General features: G+C 41.5%; 1 protein-coding gene across 2 annotated transcripts in view; it reads left to right on the top strand.

The window, feature by feature from the left end:
- DGKA (diacylglycerol kinase alpha) overlaps positions 1–17,352 on the top strand; it is a 154,401-nt gene that overhangs the window by 88,810 nt on the left and 48,239 nt on the right. For both annotated transcript variants that reach the window (XM_066585003.1, XM_066585011.1), the window contains one exon: positions 14,818–14,898. In XM_066585003.1, coding sequence (XP_066441100.1) covers positions 14,818–14,898 — 81 coding nt within the window. The remainder of the gene's footprint in view (positions 1–14,817; positions 14,899–17,352) is intronic.

A 17,352-nucleotide genomic window follows, 5' to 3' on the forward strand; every position in this document is an offset into this window, starting at 1 on the left:
GCCCTTTATGTGTCCCAGGATGTACTATTCTGAATAGCCTACAGGTGTGACACATACATTTATTAATATCCATATTAATGTAAATAAGTCAGGTTTCAGGTAGTATGTTTTAATAAGCACATTGAGTGCGCTTTAACCTTGTGCCTTTAAAGGTGATATTACACAAACGTTAGCGGCCGCAGGTAGCACCCACAATTTACCATTAAGTGACGCTTTGTACCTAAACTTGCAAGTTCAAATGCAGCGTGGTAATTTGGGGTAAATCGCAAGCATTACCCGTGGCTGCTAAAGCTTATATAATACAAGTCCAAATTGGAATCAGTAGTTAGAATTTAGAATATATTTGACATTTGATGACTGTATCACCAATCTTATTCATGTTAAAGTTGGGCTACGAGTTAAAACAAAATTATAAGTGATACTGGTGTATATGAATGATGAGTGATACTGGTGTATATGAATGATGAGTGATACTGGGGTATATGAATGATGAGTGATACTGGTGTATATGAATGATGAGTGATACTGGGGTATACAAATTATGAGTGATACTGGTCTCCACTTGTATATCCTAAAGGCTAGTTAAATACTCAGCGTTCAAGCCAGAGGTTAGGTTACACTCTATTAAAATACAAAAATATCTACATCCACAGGCCCACATTTATCTGTGTATTTACATCATTATTTCGGCACATTATACTATGAAATAATATCTATTTTGCACTGTGATATATTTCATAACCATTTATACCAGACTTTAAAGTCATTTGTGCCATCTACATTTTAAAAAGTTGCAAAAAAAAAAAAAAAGATTCAAATCGTGAAAAGACCCCTGGAATAGAAAAAGTGTTGTCATTCTAGCCAGCGTGAAAGTTATTGCCAAGGATGTAAGTTGTGACAAATTTATCATAGAAGGGAAGTTACAAATAATAAATGTGGCATAACCCAAGTCACACTAACCTAGCTTTAACCAAGAAATTTGCTAAAACGACATCACTTTTGAGTTACAAAAAGGGGTTTTCTGTCGTTTTTCTCCAGAAGGCTTTCAGTAAATCCTAAAAAAATACTACCTAGCTAAAAACTACTACACAAAATGGACAGTAAATGACGGCCCTCAGTTATGTGGTAGGAAGTGCTAGGGTAGGGTCCCAATGCAGATCCACTATCGAAAAAAGCTCTGTATGCTTCATTCGCAACTTCTTATTACTCTTAGGTGACTTGGTTTCTGTATAATCTTGTGTAAAGTCTGATATGTCTTATCCTTGTATTGAAAGGGTAATCCCACTAGCTGTTTGGCTGCAGGAAGCAGACAGCTCCATACATTGTGTAGTGGCTTGGGTTGGTACTGAAGGCTGAATACTGTTGAAGTGAATGGGACTGCAATACGAACCTGGGCCACTCCACACTGTACGGAGCTGTCTGCTTCCTGTAACAAAACAGCTTGAAGTGGGACAACCCCTTTAATCTAATACATTTCTCCACACACTCTTAACAGTTCTGAACTCTTAGATTGGGTTCACACACGGTACATTTTTTACCTTTTTACTGTGTGAAATTCAGCATATATATATGTAATGGAGCAATAAATGTTGTGACATTTAGATGTTTACCATGAGGAGATTGTATTAGCATCGTTTCACAAAGAAAACTCTAAAGAACAAGTAATCTGAGCTGGGTGCTCAAATTTAGGAATACAAATCTATGCATTTCCATATGTATTGTAGATGAAGAGAGAGAGGTGGTCGGACGCGGAAGTGTAATAGGAGGCTTCAAGTCCCATTGATTTCAGTGGGAGTGAAGCCCTCTATGATGCTTCTGCCTCCGACCTTGATGACAACGTCCTGCTCCGCTACACTGGCAGCCGGCAGGGTGATCAACTGATCGCTGGGGATCCTGAGTGGCAAATCCCTGATGATCAACTACTGATGACCTATCCTAATCATAGGTGATCAATAGGATTTACCCGGGAAACCCCTCTTAGACAGCACTGGAATAATTAAAGCTTCGCTGCTATTGGGTGGTATCGACAAGAAAATAAACACTGTTTTTCTGACAGTTTTGATTAATGAGGCCCAAATTCTACAGCGCATTTCTTCTCTGGTTGGCATTAGAAAGATGTATGACACTGAAATGGGTTATTCCAGTTGTTGTGAAGTACTCTGTAGCGCTGGCAGTGTATCCACTCCTGACAATGCCCACTCCTCCTTATTGTGGTACTGCAGTAAGTCACTTTGCATACTCATAACTTCTGCTGCCAATTCTTCTATGAGTTATTCCTCAGCTGTTGCACTTCCAAATATAATCAGCTAAATTTTTGTGATTAATATATCAGGCATTTCAAAATAGTTTTTTTTAGTGGTAGGTCCAAAATAATTTCATTCTGACTAGATATTTTCTATTATACACTGAACAATCACTGCATTAAGAACAGCTTGCATGTGACATCTTTGTGTCATCATGGCCATCACAATCTACTGTCAGATGATGCGTTGTCCTCTCCTCTGCGCAGCAGAAGACAACATTTGGCAGTCATGGGTAAACATGATGGCTTGAGTGACTTTGACTGCGGGCAGATTGTTGGTGCCTGTAGGTGTGGGGCCAGGATTTCTAAAACAGTTGCACTTATTGGCTGTTCTTGAATCAAGATATCAAGAATGTACCAAGACTTGTTGAATTGTGGGCAGATATCTGAAAGTAGATCACTACGCTATAGGTCAAATGTGACTGAACTTAGGGGCGAGCACTGGGTGTCACTTCTGGTTTGTCATCAACGACATGCCACAGTGGATCAACTGACCCAGCAGTACAACAGCAGGGAAGCTGGGCAAACTTCCGCAATAACCAGGTGGCGTACCTTGTATCAACTGGGGTTCAATAGTCGAAGACCGACAAGAGTGCCATTGACAACAATGCCTCACATATGGGCCAAGGAAAGACTTCAGTGTACCTTGGACACATGGCAGGAGGTTGACTGGAGGGATGAGTGCCGTTATCTGCTGAACCATACGGATGGCCGAATCCGCATGTGGAGTAAACAGCATAAATCCATATCCCATGGGTGCACTGTTAGAGTTCAACAGGCTGGTGGTGGAGGTGTCATAGTCTGGGGAGCAGTTTCCTGGCATGGCCTAGGACCATTGGTTATCATACCACAGTTCTTGAATAGTGAACCAAAGAGACTTGTTAACTGACCAGATATATTTACTAAGTCTTTCCCGGCCATAGTGCCATCTTTCAATAGGACAGCGCTCCATGTCATTGAGCTTGTGTCACTAAGGAGTGGTTGGATGGAAACAATAATGAATTGTCCACACTGTCGTAGCCCCCAAACTCACCGAACTGTAACCCTGTTGAATATGTTTGGCCCCCAAACTCACTGGACTGTAGCCCTGTTAAATATGTTTGGCCGCTAAACTCACTGGACTGTAACCCAGTTGAATATGTTTGGCCCTTAAACTCACTGGACTGTAACCCTGTTGAATATGTTTGGCACCCAAACTCTCTGGACTGTAACCCTGTTGAATATGTTTGGCCCCTAAACTCACTGGACTGTAACCCTGTTGAATATGTTTGGCCCCAAACATACCACCCTGTAACCATATTGAATATGTTTGGGATATGCTGGAAAGGGCTGTGAGATCTGCTCCAACTTATCTGCAAATGTGCACCAACTAATGGAACTACTGCAGCGGACATGGGTCAAGTTTGAAAGATGTTCACCACCTTGTGGAATCTGTTCCCTGATGTCTGAAAGCCGTGCTTGCCCAAAAAGATGGGCCAACTCGTTATTGAATTCAGTGATCATTCAGTCTATGCACAGTTTTTCTTTCTTCTAAGGCTCTGTTCATATCTACAGGGGAGAATCCTTTTGGAGCCTCTAACACAGATCTGGCATAAAATCTCAGATAAAATAGTGTGACGCGATGCGCTAGTTTGTCTTGTAAGATGCAAGGCTGCAGAACAGAAATCCGACTGATCCCATAATAGTCAATTGGGTCTGTCGGGTGCCATTCGTGTTAGTGAAGAGGTCACTTGCATAGGACCGAGCTGCTTTCAGGCCACATGACGAATTAATATGACGTCACTCTGCTTCTTCAAACAGCTCATTAGCGGAAGTCCAGAGCAGTGGACCTTCACCGACCTGATATTAATGACCTATTCTGAGGATAGGTCATCAATATTTTAATTCCAAAATACACCTATACATGCACTTCTGTTATTTTTGGTCTTCAGCTCCTATGACAGAGGTGAAGAATGGAAACAATAGTGCACATATAAACTTGGCCTAAGCCATCCATATAAATGTATGAGAATAAGGCTAGGCTCACATACGCATTGTTGTTTTGGGTTTCCTGTTCTGCTATAGAATTAGAAAACCTGAAATGATGGCGAACTGGATCTATCACACGATGGACAACAGCTGTGTCCATAGGACTCCACTGACATTTATAATGGAGTCCGTTGGGTTCTGCCATGGGGTCTTTCATTTTAATGGAAAAAATAGTGCTGTCTTTTTTTTTTTTTTTTTACAAATTTCACAGATTTTGCAGCGGAGCCTCCGACACAAATGTAGCCTGAGTTGTGCTAGATAACTTACTACAGCTACTTGCTGTTATTTCAGATACTTTTGTTCTATGCAGATGTCAATATATACATGACACCTTTTATATGGTTTTTGGCAGGAAAAAAAATGACTACTTTTATGCAGCAGTCTGAAGGGGAATCTGTCAGCTGGAACAGGCTGTCCATACTGCACACATGATATGATAAAGCAAGAGGAGCTGAGCAGATGGGAATATAGTTTTGTGGAAAAATGTAATATAACTTATATTCTATTCATTTAATTCTCTGATCATTCAGAGCTGAACAGTCCAATGGGCGGTCCTATCAGTGATGGATAGCTATCTATGCATGACTGTACATATAGGGGTGGCTGTCAATCCCTGATAGGACCGCCCATTGGACTGTTCAGCTCTGAATGATCACAGGGTTAAATGAATAGAATATAAATTCTGTACATATAGGGGTGGCTGTCAATCACTGATAGGACCGCCCATTGGACTGTTCAGCTCTGTATGATCACAGGGTTAAATGAATAGAATATAAATTCTGTACATCTAGGGGTGGCTGTCAATCATTGATAGGACCGCCCATTGGACTGTTCAGCTCTGTATAATCACAGGGTTAAATGAATAGAATATAAATTCTGTACATATAGGGGTGGCTGTCAATCACTGATAGGACCGCCCATTGGGCTGTTCAGCTCTGAATGATCACAGGGTTAAATGAATAGAATATAAATTCTGTACATCTAGGGGTGGCTGTCAATCATTGATAGGACCGCCCATTGGACTGTTCAGCTCTGTATGATCACAGGGTTAAATGAATAGAATATAAATTCTGTACATATAGGGGTGGCTGTCAATCACTGATAGGACCGTCCATTGGGCTGTTCAGCTCTGAATGATCACAGGGTTAAATGAATAGAATATAAATTCTGTACATCTAGGGGTGGCTGTCAATCATTGATAGGACCGCCCATTGGACTGTTCAGCTCTGTATGATCACAGGGTTAAATGAATAGAATATAAATTCTGTACATCTAGGGGTGGCTATCAATCATTGATAGGACCGCCCATTGGACTGTTCAGCTCTGTATGATCACAGGGTTAAATGAATAGAATATAAATTCTGTACATATAGGGGTGGCTGTCAATCACTGATCGGACCGCCCATTGGACTGTTCAGCTCTGAATGATCACAGGGTTAAATGAATAGAATATAAATTCTGTACATATAGGGGTGGCCGTCAATCATTGATAGGACCGCCCATTGGACTGTTCAGCTCTGTATGATCACAGGGTTAAATGAATAGAATATAAATTCTGTACATATAGAGGTGGCTGTCAATCATTGATAGGACCGCCCATTGGACTGTTCAGCTCTGAATGATCACAGGGTTAAATGAATAGAATATAAATTCTGTACATATAGGGGTGGCTGTCAATCACTGATAGGACCGCCCATTGGACTGTTCAGCTCTGAATGATCACAGGGTTAAATGAATAGAATATAAGTTATGCTAAATGTTTCCCCATACAACTATATACCCATCTGCTCAGCTCCTCCTGCTCTATAACGTGATGTCTGCAGTTTGGACAGCCTGTTCTAGCTGATAGATTCCCTTAAAGTACTACATTTGCTCCATTTATGTAAGATTACCATATTTCTGTCACCGACACATTTATATATGAGCCCAGGGTCATTAAAAGGCTCCATTCTGTTTATGGAAATGACATCCAGACATTTGTACAGGTTCATTCACAGACTACACTAATATGGAGCACCCTCAGCAACGTCTGCATGCGCAAATCATAATCCAATATGAATTGCATTTACAAAGTTATTTCCCCTTAAGCTGCAGTTCTTCAGAGAATCTGTATACTAATTAACCTAATTGGGATGAAAGGAATACAAAAAACCGAAGACGCTCAGGATGCAGTACCGGACATTCGAAGTCATTTCCAGCATTAACCACAACACATGAGCAGTTATTTACTGAGGTTTTCAGGCAGAATTCACTTTATTTCTTTATTTTCCACCTTTAAAATGAGGTCATTTCTCTAGAGCTGATAGATACAGTAGCAGAGCACTGGGAATGCTGGCTTATATGTCTTTTTACGGGATGACTATACCGCCAGCGATGGTGGGCAGGAGAGGGATGCAAGACTGCAATAGCTCTGTCTCAGCGCCATTTATCACCTCACTTGTTATGCTCTGCAAGCCTCACATAAAACCAATGGCATGACCTTCATGTCATCTTACCTGGAATGATAGATTCAGGGCCTCCATGACATCCGACGGCTGCGGGGGATGGGAAATAGAGCAAAGTATTCTTGCTACATATTGATATAAGAATAGCTACAATGGAAGTGTTACTGGTAGAGGATGAATGGCAATTGTCTCTGTTTAAAGGGAACCTGCCACTGCTTCCCTCGGCATAAAACCAATGGAGTGATGCTATAGCATTCGTAAGCGGTAGTTTTGTTTTCCATTTTTCTGTTCCATCCTAAGAGCAGAAAAAAACAGATCCAGTAAAATCCCCATTGATTTCAGTGGGACATATTTCATTTCGTTTCATTTTGCTTCTGTTCCATCTGGTGTTTTTTTTTCAGACTTTTTTTTTTGCATCAAAAAGAAAAAAACGGAAACTGGACGGAATAGACCTTTCCTTTTTTTTTAATTGCACTCTTTAGAGCACACATGTCAAACACGCTGTCCATGCATCAAACCTAACAGGAATTCTACTTCTCTAGCCTGTAGCTCCAGTCTGGCAACAGTGCAGTCTGTGACCGCTGACTTCTCTTGCCCCGGCGTCTCTGTGCATCATCCTGTACGCAGCGGAGACGCAAAGTTAAGAGGTCAGCGATCACAGAGTCGGTAGCTGCGGGACTGGAGCTGCAGAATAAGTGAGTGGAAAGTCTGTTGGGATGCTTCCCGGCCATAGGCCAGTAGGGTGGTTGTTACTACTACTGGGGCCTATATAGAGGACACAATTACTACTACAGCCACTATGAGGGTCACTATTACTACTTCGGCCACTTTGGACGTCACTACTACTACCGGGGTTACCATTACTACTGGGGGAACTATAGGGGGCACTGTGAGGGTTCATTCACATGGGCATAAGCGCATTTCAGTTGTGTAATTATCTTTTGTAATTATACAAATATTTGTACACGTGAAAATTACTTACGTTTCATCTTGCGGCCCTTCCAGTGTGTTTTTGTATGCAAATATACTGCATATTTGTGCACACAAAAAAGAATGCAGAAAACCCCATTGAACTGGTGCGCAAATATGCAGTAAATACATGAGCTTCCTACGTATTTGTATCCGCCCATTCACTTTAATGGCCAATTGCGGTATAGGGGGAGGGGTCTCTTTCTGTAACCTTTTGGCACCCTGCATTGTGATCATAATTTGCCAATGTATTCCTTTGGCAGCCAGAAGCCTAACTAAGGCCTCCATGTCTGCCATTTAACTCAGCCTATTATGCCCTGCCTCCCACAGAATCTAAGAGGCCGCTATCATAGGGTTAGTGGAATGCACTATATAAGCAACACAGTGTACTATCCGAGGGATTGAACGATGAAATCTGCAAGTCCCCTTCAGGGGCTAAAAAAGATTGTGAAAAAAATTCAATACATTTTTTAATTTAAAGAAAAAAATTCAGAAATCACCGAAGCAGTATACTTCTTTTAAATTGTAAAGACTAGTCACCGAAAAAGAAATCTTAGAAACACTAACTTTATTTAATTTATACTTCAATCAATTTGGACAGACGCAAAACATATATATCAATTCTGGTGTGGACTTGGTCTCAGACGAATGAAAAAAGGAATACCCTCCCAATCTAGCGATTCTGCTGTGATAATAATACAAGGGCTATTGTTTTATATATTACACTAATACCTATATTTGGTTGGGTGGATATTAGATACCTTTGGCGACAGTACAATCGCTGGAATTGGGTTTTGGAGTGTGGGTTTTGGTTTTTAATCAATAACCAAGTCCACACCAGAATTGGTATATATGTTTTAAGTCTGTCCAAGTAAACAAAACCAGTTTAAGGGTGCATTCAGACGACAGTATATCGGCCGGGTATTCACGCCGGCCGATCTACGGCGTCTCTCTCTGCAGGGGGAGGAAGCTGGAAGAGCTGGGAGCAGTGATCTGAGCTCCCGCCCCCTCTCTGCCTCCTCTCCACCCCCCTGCACTATTTTCAATGAGGAGAGGTGGGATGGGGCGGAGCTAATTCCCGGAATTTAGCCCCACCCCCGTCACACCTTCTCTCATTGCAAATAGTGCAGAGGGTGGAGAGGGGGTGGAGAGAAGGCAGAGAGGGGGCGGGAGCTCAGAGCACTGCTCCTGGCTCTTCCAGCCTCCTCCCCCTGCAGAGAGAGACGCCATATATAGGCCGGCGTGAATACCCGGCCGATATACGGTCGTCTGAATAAAAAATTTTCCCTTCAAAAATCCGTTTTAAATAGATAAAATGCAAAAAGTTTTTAAAAAAAAACACAATACATAATAGGTATTACCTCTTTCATAACGGCTCAGGCAAAGAAAATATTTTGATATTTATCTTTCTTTGTGAATGCCATAAAAATAACTTAATGCCAGAATTACTATTTTTCTTTTGTTCACCTTCCAAAAAAACATCCAAAAAAAAAAATCACATGTATCTCTAAATAGAACCAATAAAAAAAAGTCTTCCCGCAGAAAAACAAGACCTCATATAACTCCACTGCTGGAAAAATGTAAAAAAATGAAGGGTCTCGGAATACGGCGATGCAAATCCAATTGTTTTTCTTTAAAAAACAGTTTTTCTTGTGCAAAAGTAGAAAAAAATTAAACCAATCTACATAAACTTTATATCGCAGTAAGGGCTTATTCACACGTGCGTATATTGGCTGATATACGCTACCATCTGATGTGTTGGATTCCAATGCATCAGATCACACAGGCGTATTCCCGCAGTGTAAAAGCGCCCGGCTGGAAAGATATTCCTGGAACTATCATCCTGGCCGGACTACAGCCGCTGCTATAGACTCCTATAGGAGCCAATGACAGAGGGCGGAGAAGGCAGGTGGGAGGGAGTTTAGCAGCGTGACTGCTAAACTCCATCCCCCTTCTCTCCTCCTCTCTCCTCCCCTCAGACTGTTTGTAATGGGAGGAGGTGTGGCAGGAGATAAGCTCCGCCCCTCCCATTGCTGGCTGCAGACAAGGGGCAGGAGCTTTACAAACAGCCAGAGGGGAGGAGAGAGGAGTTGATCCGATGAGGGGGAGGGAAGGGGGAGAACAGCTTAGCAAAGCTAAGCTGTCTCTCCATGCCCGCCGGCATATACGCCGAGCCTGTGCATCGTCCGGCCGTGAAAACGCCAGAAGTTATACGCTCGTGTGAATAAGCACTTATATCACAGTAACCGTGCTGATCCAGGTAAGAAAGCCATCATGTTATTTTTACCAAATGTTTAACACTGTGAAAGAAAATCCAAAAACAATGGCGGGATTTCTGCATGCTTTTTTTCATTTCCTCTAAAAAAAAAAAAAAGATATATATATTTTTTTATATATATATATATATATATATATATATATATACACACAATAAATTATATGTACCCTAGAGGCCATTAAAATATACAACTTGGCTCAACAAGTTATGGCTCTTCCAATGCTATGATGAAAATCCCTTGGTCCTTAATCACTTCCCGACTTCATAGACTATAAACATCCAGGCCTTCCTTATCTATCTCTGCAAGGATGTTTTACAATGTCCTTGAAAAGAATCCCCCTAGAGCCCCCCCTCTCCCCCCCCCCCCCCCCCACTGTGCAGGATAACTGTGTTATCTGAGTGTCTGATGACAGCTGAGATTACAGGGCTCATTAGCGGAGGAGCAATCAGCATAGTCACCAGGCATCTGATGGCTGGGAAAAAATTGAGTTTGGGAATATTCTTCCATATTTGAAAAATTGCAGCTATAATTATAATCCTTGTGACGTCCGGAAAAAAATATAAATTAGAATTTAAAAATGATGACGATATATAGTAAATTTAATTTATTAATAGAGATGAGCGAGCGTACTCGGAAAAGCACTACTCGCTCGAGTAATTTGCTTTATCCGAGTATCGCTGTACTCGTCCCTGAAGATTCGGGTGCCGCTGCGGCTGACAGGTGAGTCGCAGCGGGGAGCAGGGGAGAGCGGGCGGGAGAGAGGGAGAGAAAGATCTTACCTCCGTTCCTCCCCGCTCTCCCCTGCAGCTCCCCGCTCCGTGCCGGCACCCGAATCTTCAGACCCGAGCACAGCGATACTCGGATAAAGCAAATTACTCGAGCGAGTAGTGCTTTTCCGAGTACGCTCGCTCATCTCTATTTATTAACCATTTGGTGTGGTATGACTATTAGGCCTCGTTTACACATGCGTAATTTTAGGGCCGAATAGGCACGTGAAAAGATCGCGTCTATTAGAACCAATGGTTTCCCATAGAAACGTTCAGATGAAGGAATTTTAGACACGCAAAAAACTCACACCTAACAAAGATAGGACATGCATGTCTACAATGCCGCATCTAAGGTCTGTGCTGGGAGAAAAGATAGGACCTGACCTATCTTTGGTGCGAGCTGCGCAGGAATTTCCATAGACTCCTATGGGAACTGGATAACACGCACCACGCAGCCTCCGATCGTGTGAACGGGCAATTTCACTGCTAATAAGGCTGGAGATTTAATAGCTGGAAATCACCCGTTCACACACAAAACTCCCGCGAATATGAACTCCATTCTTTTGATTGGAGATAATCACATGAGCGATGCTGCAAGGTTTAAAATTGCTGCATGTTATTTTATGCCATGATCTCTGTTTTATATTTTGTCGGATGTTCTGGTACATTATGCTATTTGTGTGTCAACTTTGCATTATGTCATCGTTGAACCACAGTTTTATATGGAAAATGACTAAATAAAGAATTTAAAAAAACTGCTGCATGTTCTATCTTTTGATGTTCCCTCGGAACGCATCACCCATTGTTTTCAATTGGACCTTTAAATAACCCCTTAAGCCTACAGGACATACATTTACATCCTGGTGGTTAGGAGTTTGTATGGAGGGGGTCTATCCCGCTAAATACAGTGTGGGTGCCAGTTGTTTCTTACAGTCAATGCCCGCCCGCTACAGCTATAATAAGTTAACAGCTGATCAGAGCTGTTACTCCTAAAACGCCGCAGTCAATTCTGACAGCGGCATTTAAATGCTCTGATCGATGTTCGGTGGTCCTGCACTAACCCCCCACTCTCCCACGAGGAGATCACAGGTTGCCTTGCAGTTGCCATGGCAGCCGGGGGCCTTCTGTTAAATTTCGCAACTTTTTTTTACAAAAAAAAGGCCTCCAAAATCTCCCTGTTTTTAGCATTCAATTAACTTTTTTCCCCTGTATCCAATCTAGGAGTATAGCTGCTGCAGTGTACAGCAGTGGGGCAGTCAGTCTATGATTCTATGGGGTATTGAAGCAGGACTACAGAAGGTCATTGCATTGTACCCACACTGTATTTTATGGAAGGATGTGATACAATAATTCCGTTTCCACAGAATCAGATGTCACTATGTGCTGATAGCACAAGCCGTGTCACCATGAAGCCTTGCCCAAACCTTCAAAAAGAGTAAAATCTCTTATAAATGAGCTCTTTATGTTCTCTAATTTTTCCATTTTCCTAAAGATGAAAAGTTAAGTAACTTTGCAAATAGTTTTGATTAAAAATGTTCTCTATTTTAGTTCAACATCTCTGCAGGCCAATGTGTCTCCATGGTAACGTAACAAATAAATGCTGTAAATCTCTACAAAATCATTTGTCCTCTATTTCTTGTTAATATACATTAGGAGGGTTAGCAGGAAGTGAGGCATGGATGCAAATATGGGCAAAAACACAGGAATGTGTTTTTCTCCCCTTATGCGGCTGTGATTATCACGGGACAAATTAAAAGCCACTGAATTTAATGGCTTTCAGTGGTCGCATTTTCACTATCGGGGGATTCTCACTCGTTAATATTACGACCGAGAAAAGATAGGACCTGCCCCATCTTTCCTGCACGTAGTTAAATACCACGTATGGGGAAGACCGGGCAGGACCTACAATATCTTCCCGTGATTATTTTCAAACTCCTGTGCTAAGGGAATTTGTTTTTATTCAAGATTATTTGCAGTGTTTCTTTATTGTTCATTTTTCAGAGGCCTGAGTGGAAGCTGCTGTGCCAACCTCTGTGTTGTGGCCAACGCTTGTAACTGCAGGCACGGCTCTCATTGGAATCAATGGAAGCCGTACCTGCAGTTACAAGCGCCGGTCACTACACGGAGGTCGGCGCGGAAGCTACCACTCCAACCTCTGTTTATTTGTGGCAATGACAGCATGCGCCCGCTCAGCTGCTCGGTCGGGGTCCTGAGCGACGAACCCCAGCCGATCAACTATTGATGATCCATCCTGATAATAGGTCCATAATAGTATTTCCCTGATAAATCCCTTTCATAATACCAGTGATAACATCATAAAGAGCCTCGTGTGGCGCAGAGTGTTAAGGCAGCATTATGCAGTCCTAAGCTCTCACTCACAGCCTCTCGCTCATCATGGTTCAGGTAGCCGGCTCAAGGTTGACTCAGCCTTCCATACTCGGTAAAATGAGTACCCAGCTTGCTGGGGGGGTAATAAATAAAGCGCTGCGGAATAAGTTGGCGCTATACAAATAACAATAATAGTAATAGTAACAATAATATAACATAATAATAATATGAGGGCCAAACAATACCGCCAGACTACACCACTACACAGTGATCACTACTAATATTATCACTGAATAAAGGTATCTACAATATCAATAATAACACTATATGAGGTTCCAGGCTGGGGCCACACCATAGTGTTGCTGAAATAAATACTATAAAAAGATCATTGTTACTACCATATAGTGATAGATATGAGCTCTACACAGGCCCAGACCATGATGAATTCACCTAGTCACAACTTGTCTCTGTGGAATTTGGCACAGACATCTTTGACTTCTCAATTTCTCAGACACCTGGCTTCATTTTCCAAACCTTTACATAATCTCCCTATCCACAGTACTCCAGATAGTAATAATGTCACCTGTGTTGGACCAAACAGTATTAGTATCTCTCTTTTTGTGCTCCCTATAGGCCCCACACAATCAGTAATAGTACTCTTAGAGGCCCCCACTCAGCAAAAATGTTTCTCATAGGCCCTAACTCAGGATTAATGAACCTCATAGATCCTAACTCAGTAATAATGATCCTCATAGGCCCTAACTTAGTAATAATGATCCTCATAGGCCCTAACTCAGTAATAATGCTCCTTATAGGCCCTAACTCAGGATTAATGAACCTCATAGGCCCTAACTCAGTAATTATGATCCTTATAGGCCCTAACTTAGTAATAATGATCCTCATAGGCTCCTACTCAGTAATAACGCCAATCCCAACTTACAGCTGTAAAAGTTGGACATTGAAGAAGACAGACAGGAAGATGATTGATGCCTTTGAACTTTGGGGCTGGATAAAACTCTTACGAATTCCGAGGACCGTGAGGATCACCAACAAAACAGTCCTAGACCGCATCAAACCAAAGTTTTCATTGGAGGGCAAAATTACGAAACAGAGACTCTCATAGTTTTGCCACATAATACGAGCTAATTCATTAGCAACATCAATGCTTGGAATGGTCAGTGGCAAAAGAAGACCTGGCCGCCAAAGAATGGCACAGCTTGATAATATCAAAGCCTACACCATGCAAATGATTAAACTGAAAGAAGCCGTACAAAACAGAACCGCGTGGAGAGGGCCGATCCAAAAAGTGTCCAAGAACCGGCACCGACTAAACTGATAAAGATAGGTGCATGTATATGTGTATCGGAGTCTGTGTCACTACTTTCGGCTAACTTTCCTTTAAAAGCGTTCTAATGATTGTTTTTGCTTATTGAATATTTAGTTATTTATGATGTATCTTTTGTGAATATTATATTACAACAACATGCATTTTCATAACAGTCGGTGTTTTTAGTGTCCTGGAAGTGGTGAAGTAAAAAGCATTTCAGACACAATTTACTAACCACACAAAGAAGAATAAGTGTATCTGATCCTCTAATGATAGTCATCGTTACTGGTTGCATCAATTTTACATAATGACGAAATCATCTGTAGAAAGAGTTTGTCTCTTCTTTTTATGACTCTCTGCGTTTTTTTCATAGTACTTGGTCGTGTCAGCCTGAATGATGTTTCCTGTTACTTTTCTTTGCTGGAAGGGGGCACTGCAGAGGACAAACTTGCTTGTAAGTAGCCATTTTTTTTTGCTATTATGAGAAATGTTGTTACCCTGTTTCCCTGAAAATAAGACATACCCTGAAAATAAGACATAGCATGATTTTCCTGAATTTTTGAGGATGCAAAATGATTTTTCAGGCTTTTTGACGATGCTTAAAATATAAGCCCAACTCCAAAATTAAGCCCTGCTAACAGTTAATTAAAAAAGTCAATTTAAATAGTGTGCAGGCAGCTATACGTGTAAAAATTGAACAAAAATTAATATAAGCCACTGTCTTATTTTCGCAGAAACACAGTAGAAGAGGGTTTGAGTATTTGCCTGTCTCTAGGGCAACTAGAGGTGAATCTGTGTAACTTGGCATTGCATGCTACAGTATATAGAGTAACTCTATATGAACATTACACAATTTATCTTTTATAAGCCTATAGCTTATATTTAAGTCGGCTAGTATTACCTTGTTTAGTTAGTTATTCCTTTTTATCTGAACATTTCTGGACTCCTTCTCTACGGGGGGGGGGTCATTCCATCTCATTCTGACTGTCTTGAATTTACATACTTTTATATTCTATTAAGAAACCAGAATTCCTATTTGATTGTATTACATGGATTGTAGTACACATGTACTTCACAAGAGGGACACAGTAACTCCTTATCACTGTTTCTGAAAATTAGAGGCTCCTGTCACAGTTATAATAAAGAGATAATAGTCCATCCTCCCCAACTATAGAGGGTAATAATCATATTGTCCTCCCAGCAGGCAGAGATGGTACTAGCCCTAGTTTGTCATGTAATGCTGTGCTTATGCTACATACAAGGTGCATGCCGACTACGTTAAGCAGCTGACACCTGCCTGCAACAGCCGTGATCTTGACTGTATAACCACTTACATGCCATGGGCAATGCTGACTGTGGCATCTAAGCCATTAGAGAGAAGGTGGCTCCCTTAAGGTCCTTTTAGACACAACGATCTTCGCTCAAAAATCGCTCAAAGCCATCTTTTGAGCGATAATCATTGTGTCTAATTGCACTGACATTATGCAGTTTTCGTTAAGCCGTCGCTGATCGCTGATCTTTCAGTGATCAGTTATCAGGAATTCACATTGGGATACAGATGATACTATTGTTTCAGCTGTATCCTGCTCCCTGATGACAAGCGAGGTTTAAGGAACAGAGCGGTCCAGCTGTGTTTTCCATACCCCACTTGGAGCTCTCAGTGTGTGTTTACCGTCCAGGCACTTTGAGCAGAGAACATTTGGATGCGTCCTCCACTCGGAGCGCAAGGTGATCGCTCAACCCCAAGAGTGATGTTTCTTCCAGCATGACCGATGAAGGGGTTCTCCCTGAAATGTGTATCTTTTGCTGGCTTTTAATTTCATTAAATAAAAGAGAAGTTGGATATGTCATCCTATTGTCTCACGACTTTCATTGGAGAGTTGCACCAGGGCACCAGCTTTTGTCTCCCACATATTTAATCTGCCCACCATTGGTGGGTCACCTGGCTGGCAGCACCTCCACCTACTTTCTGTAGCCTTTGTCAAGGCTATTTGAGTCCTGGGTACACACACCTGGGCTTCAAGCCTTCAATATTTCCTTGGGTTCGCTCCATCCTCTTCCATTCTTCTGCTTTATGGGGTATAGGACTCATTTCGAAAGCTCATGCACATGGTCATATTATGGCTTTGTTTTGTACAGAGCTGTAGTACGGCTGTCATAGTGATCAATGAGGCCTCTTCTATACCTATGACTCTGGAGGTTTCCTGAACAAATCGTACCAAAGCACACTCCACTGGATTATATATAATGTATATGTATATATATGTATGATTCCAACAGAGCCTTTATGATCATGCATTGAGACCATGCTTCTCTTTGCGGACGATCCATAGAGCCGCTGTGCATTACCGTAAGGCACCCTGCGTAGGGCTCTGCTGTGTATATGAGCATTAAAAGAAAGTTTTACATTCGATACGTCAGCTGTTGAAAACCGCATATCCTCTAGTGCTCGGCCAATTCCCATGGCAGTTGTGGTCCCCGTGTGGACAATAGTCTCTGCTCTTTGCAGTGCGTTCCACACAGTTGAAAACACTAGAGGCACTTAATATACTCAGTGAACACATTCTAATGATTTCACTTCAGTCTGGTTTAGGGAAGCTCACATATTGATTTTGTGTGGCTCAGTAAACATACGGCCTACAGCTCTTTATGCCTAATCTGTCAGCCTGTGAAGCCAGCCATAATATCTCTTGGCACCGTTCAGTGTATGTTTTACATTTGTATCTTGAGTAACTGTGTTTAAACAGTGTTGAAAATTGTATAACTTTAAGGTATGTCATCAACTTTTTTTTAATTAGAAATATATATATATATATATATATATATATATATACATTATTTGTTTCTGCATTTAAAGCATATCTGCATCATGTCAGATATTACAACTGTTTTCTACCGGACAGCTGTC

Source organism: Eleutherodactylus coqui, chromosome 1 (assembly GCF_035609145.1).
Source record: "Eleutherodactylus coqui strain aEleCoq1 chromosome 1, aEleCoq1.hap1, whole genome shotgun sequence".
NCBI classification, from domain to species: Eukaryota; Metazoa; Chordata; class Amphibia; order Anura; family Eleutherodactylidae; genus Eleutherodactylus; species Eleutherodactylus coqui.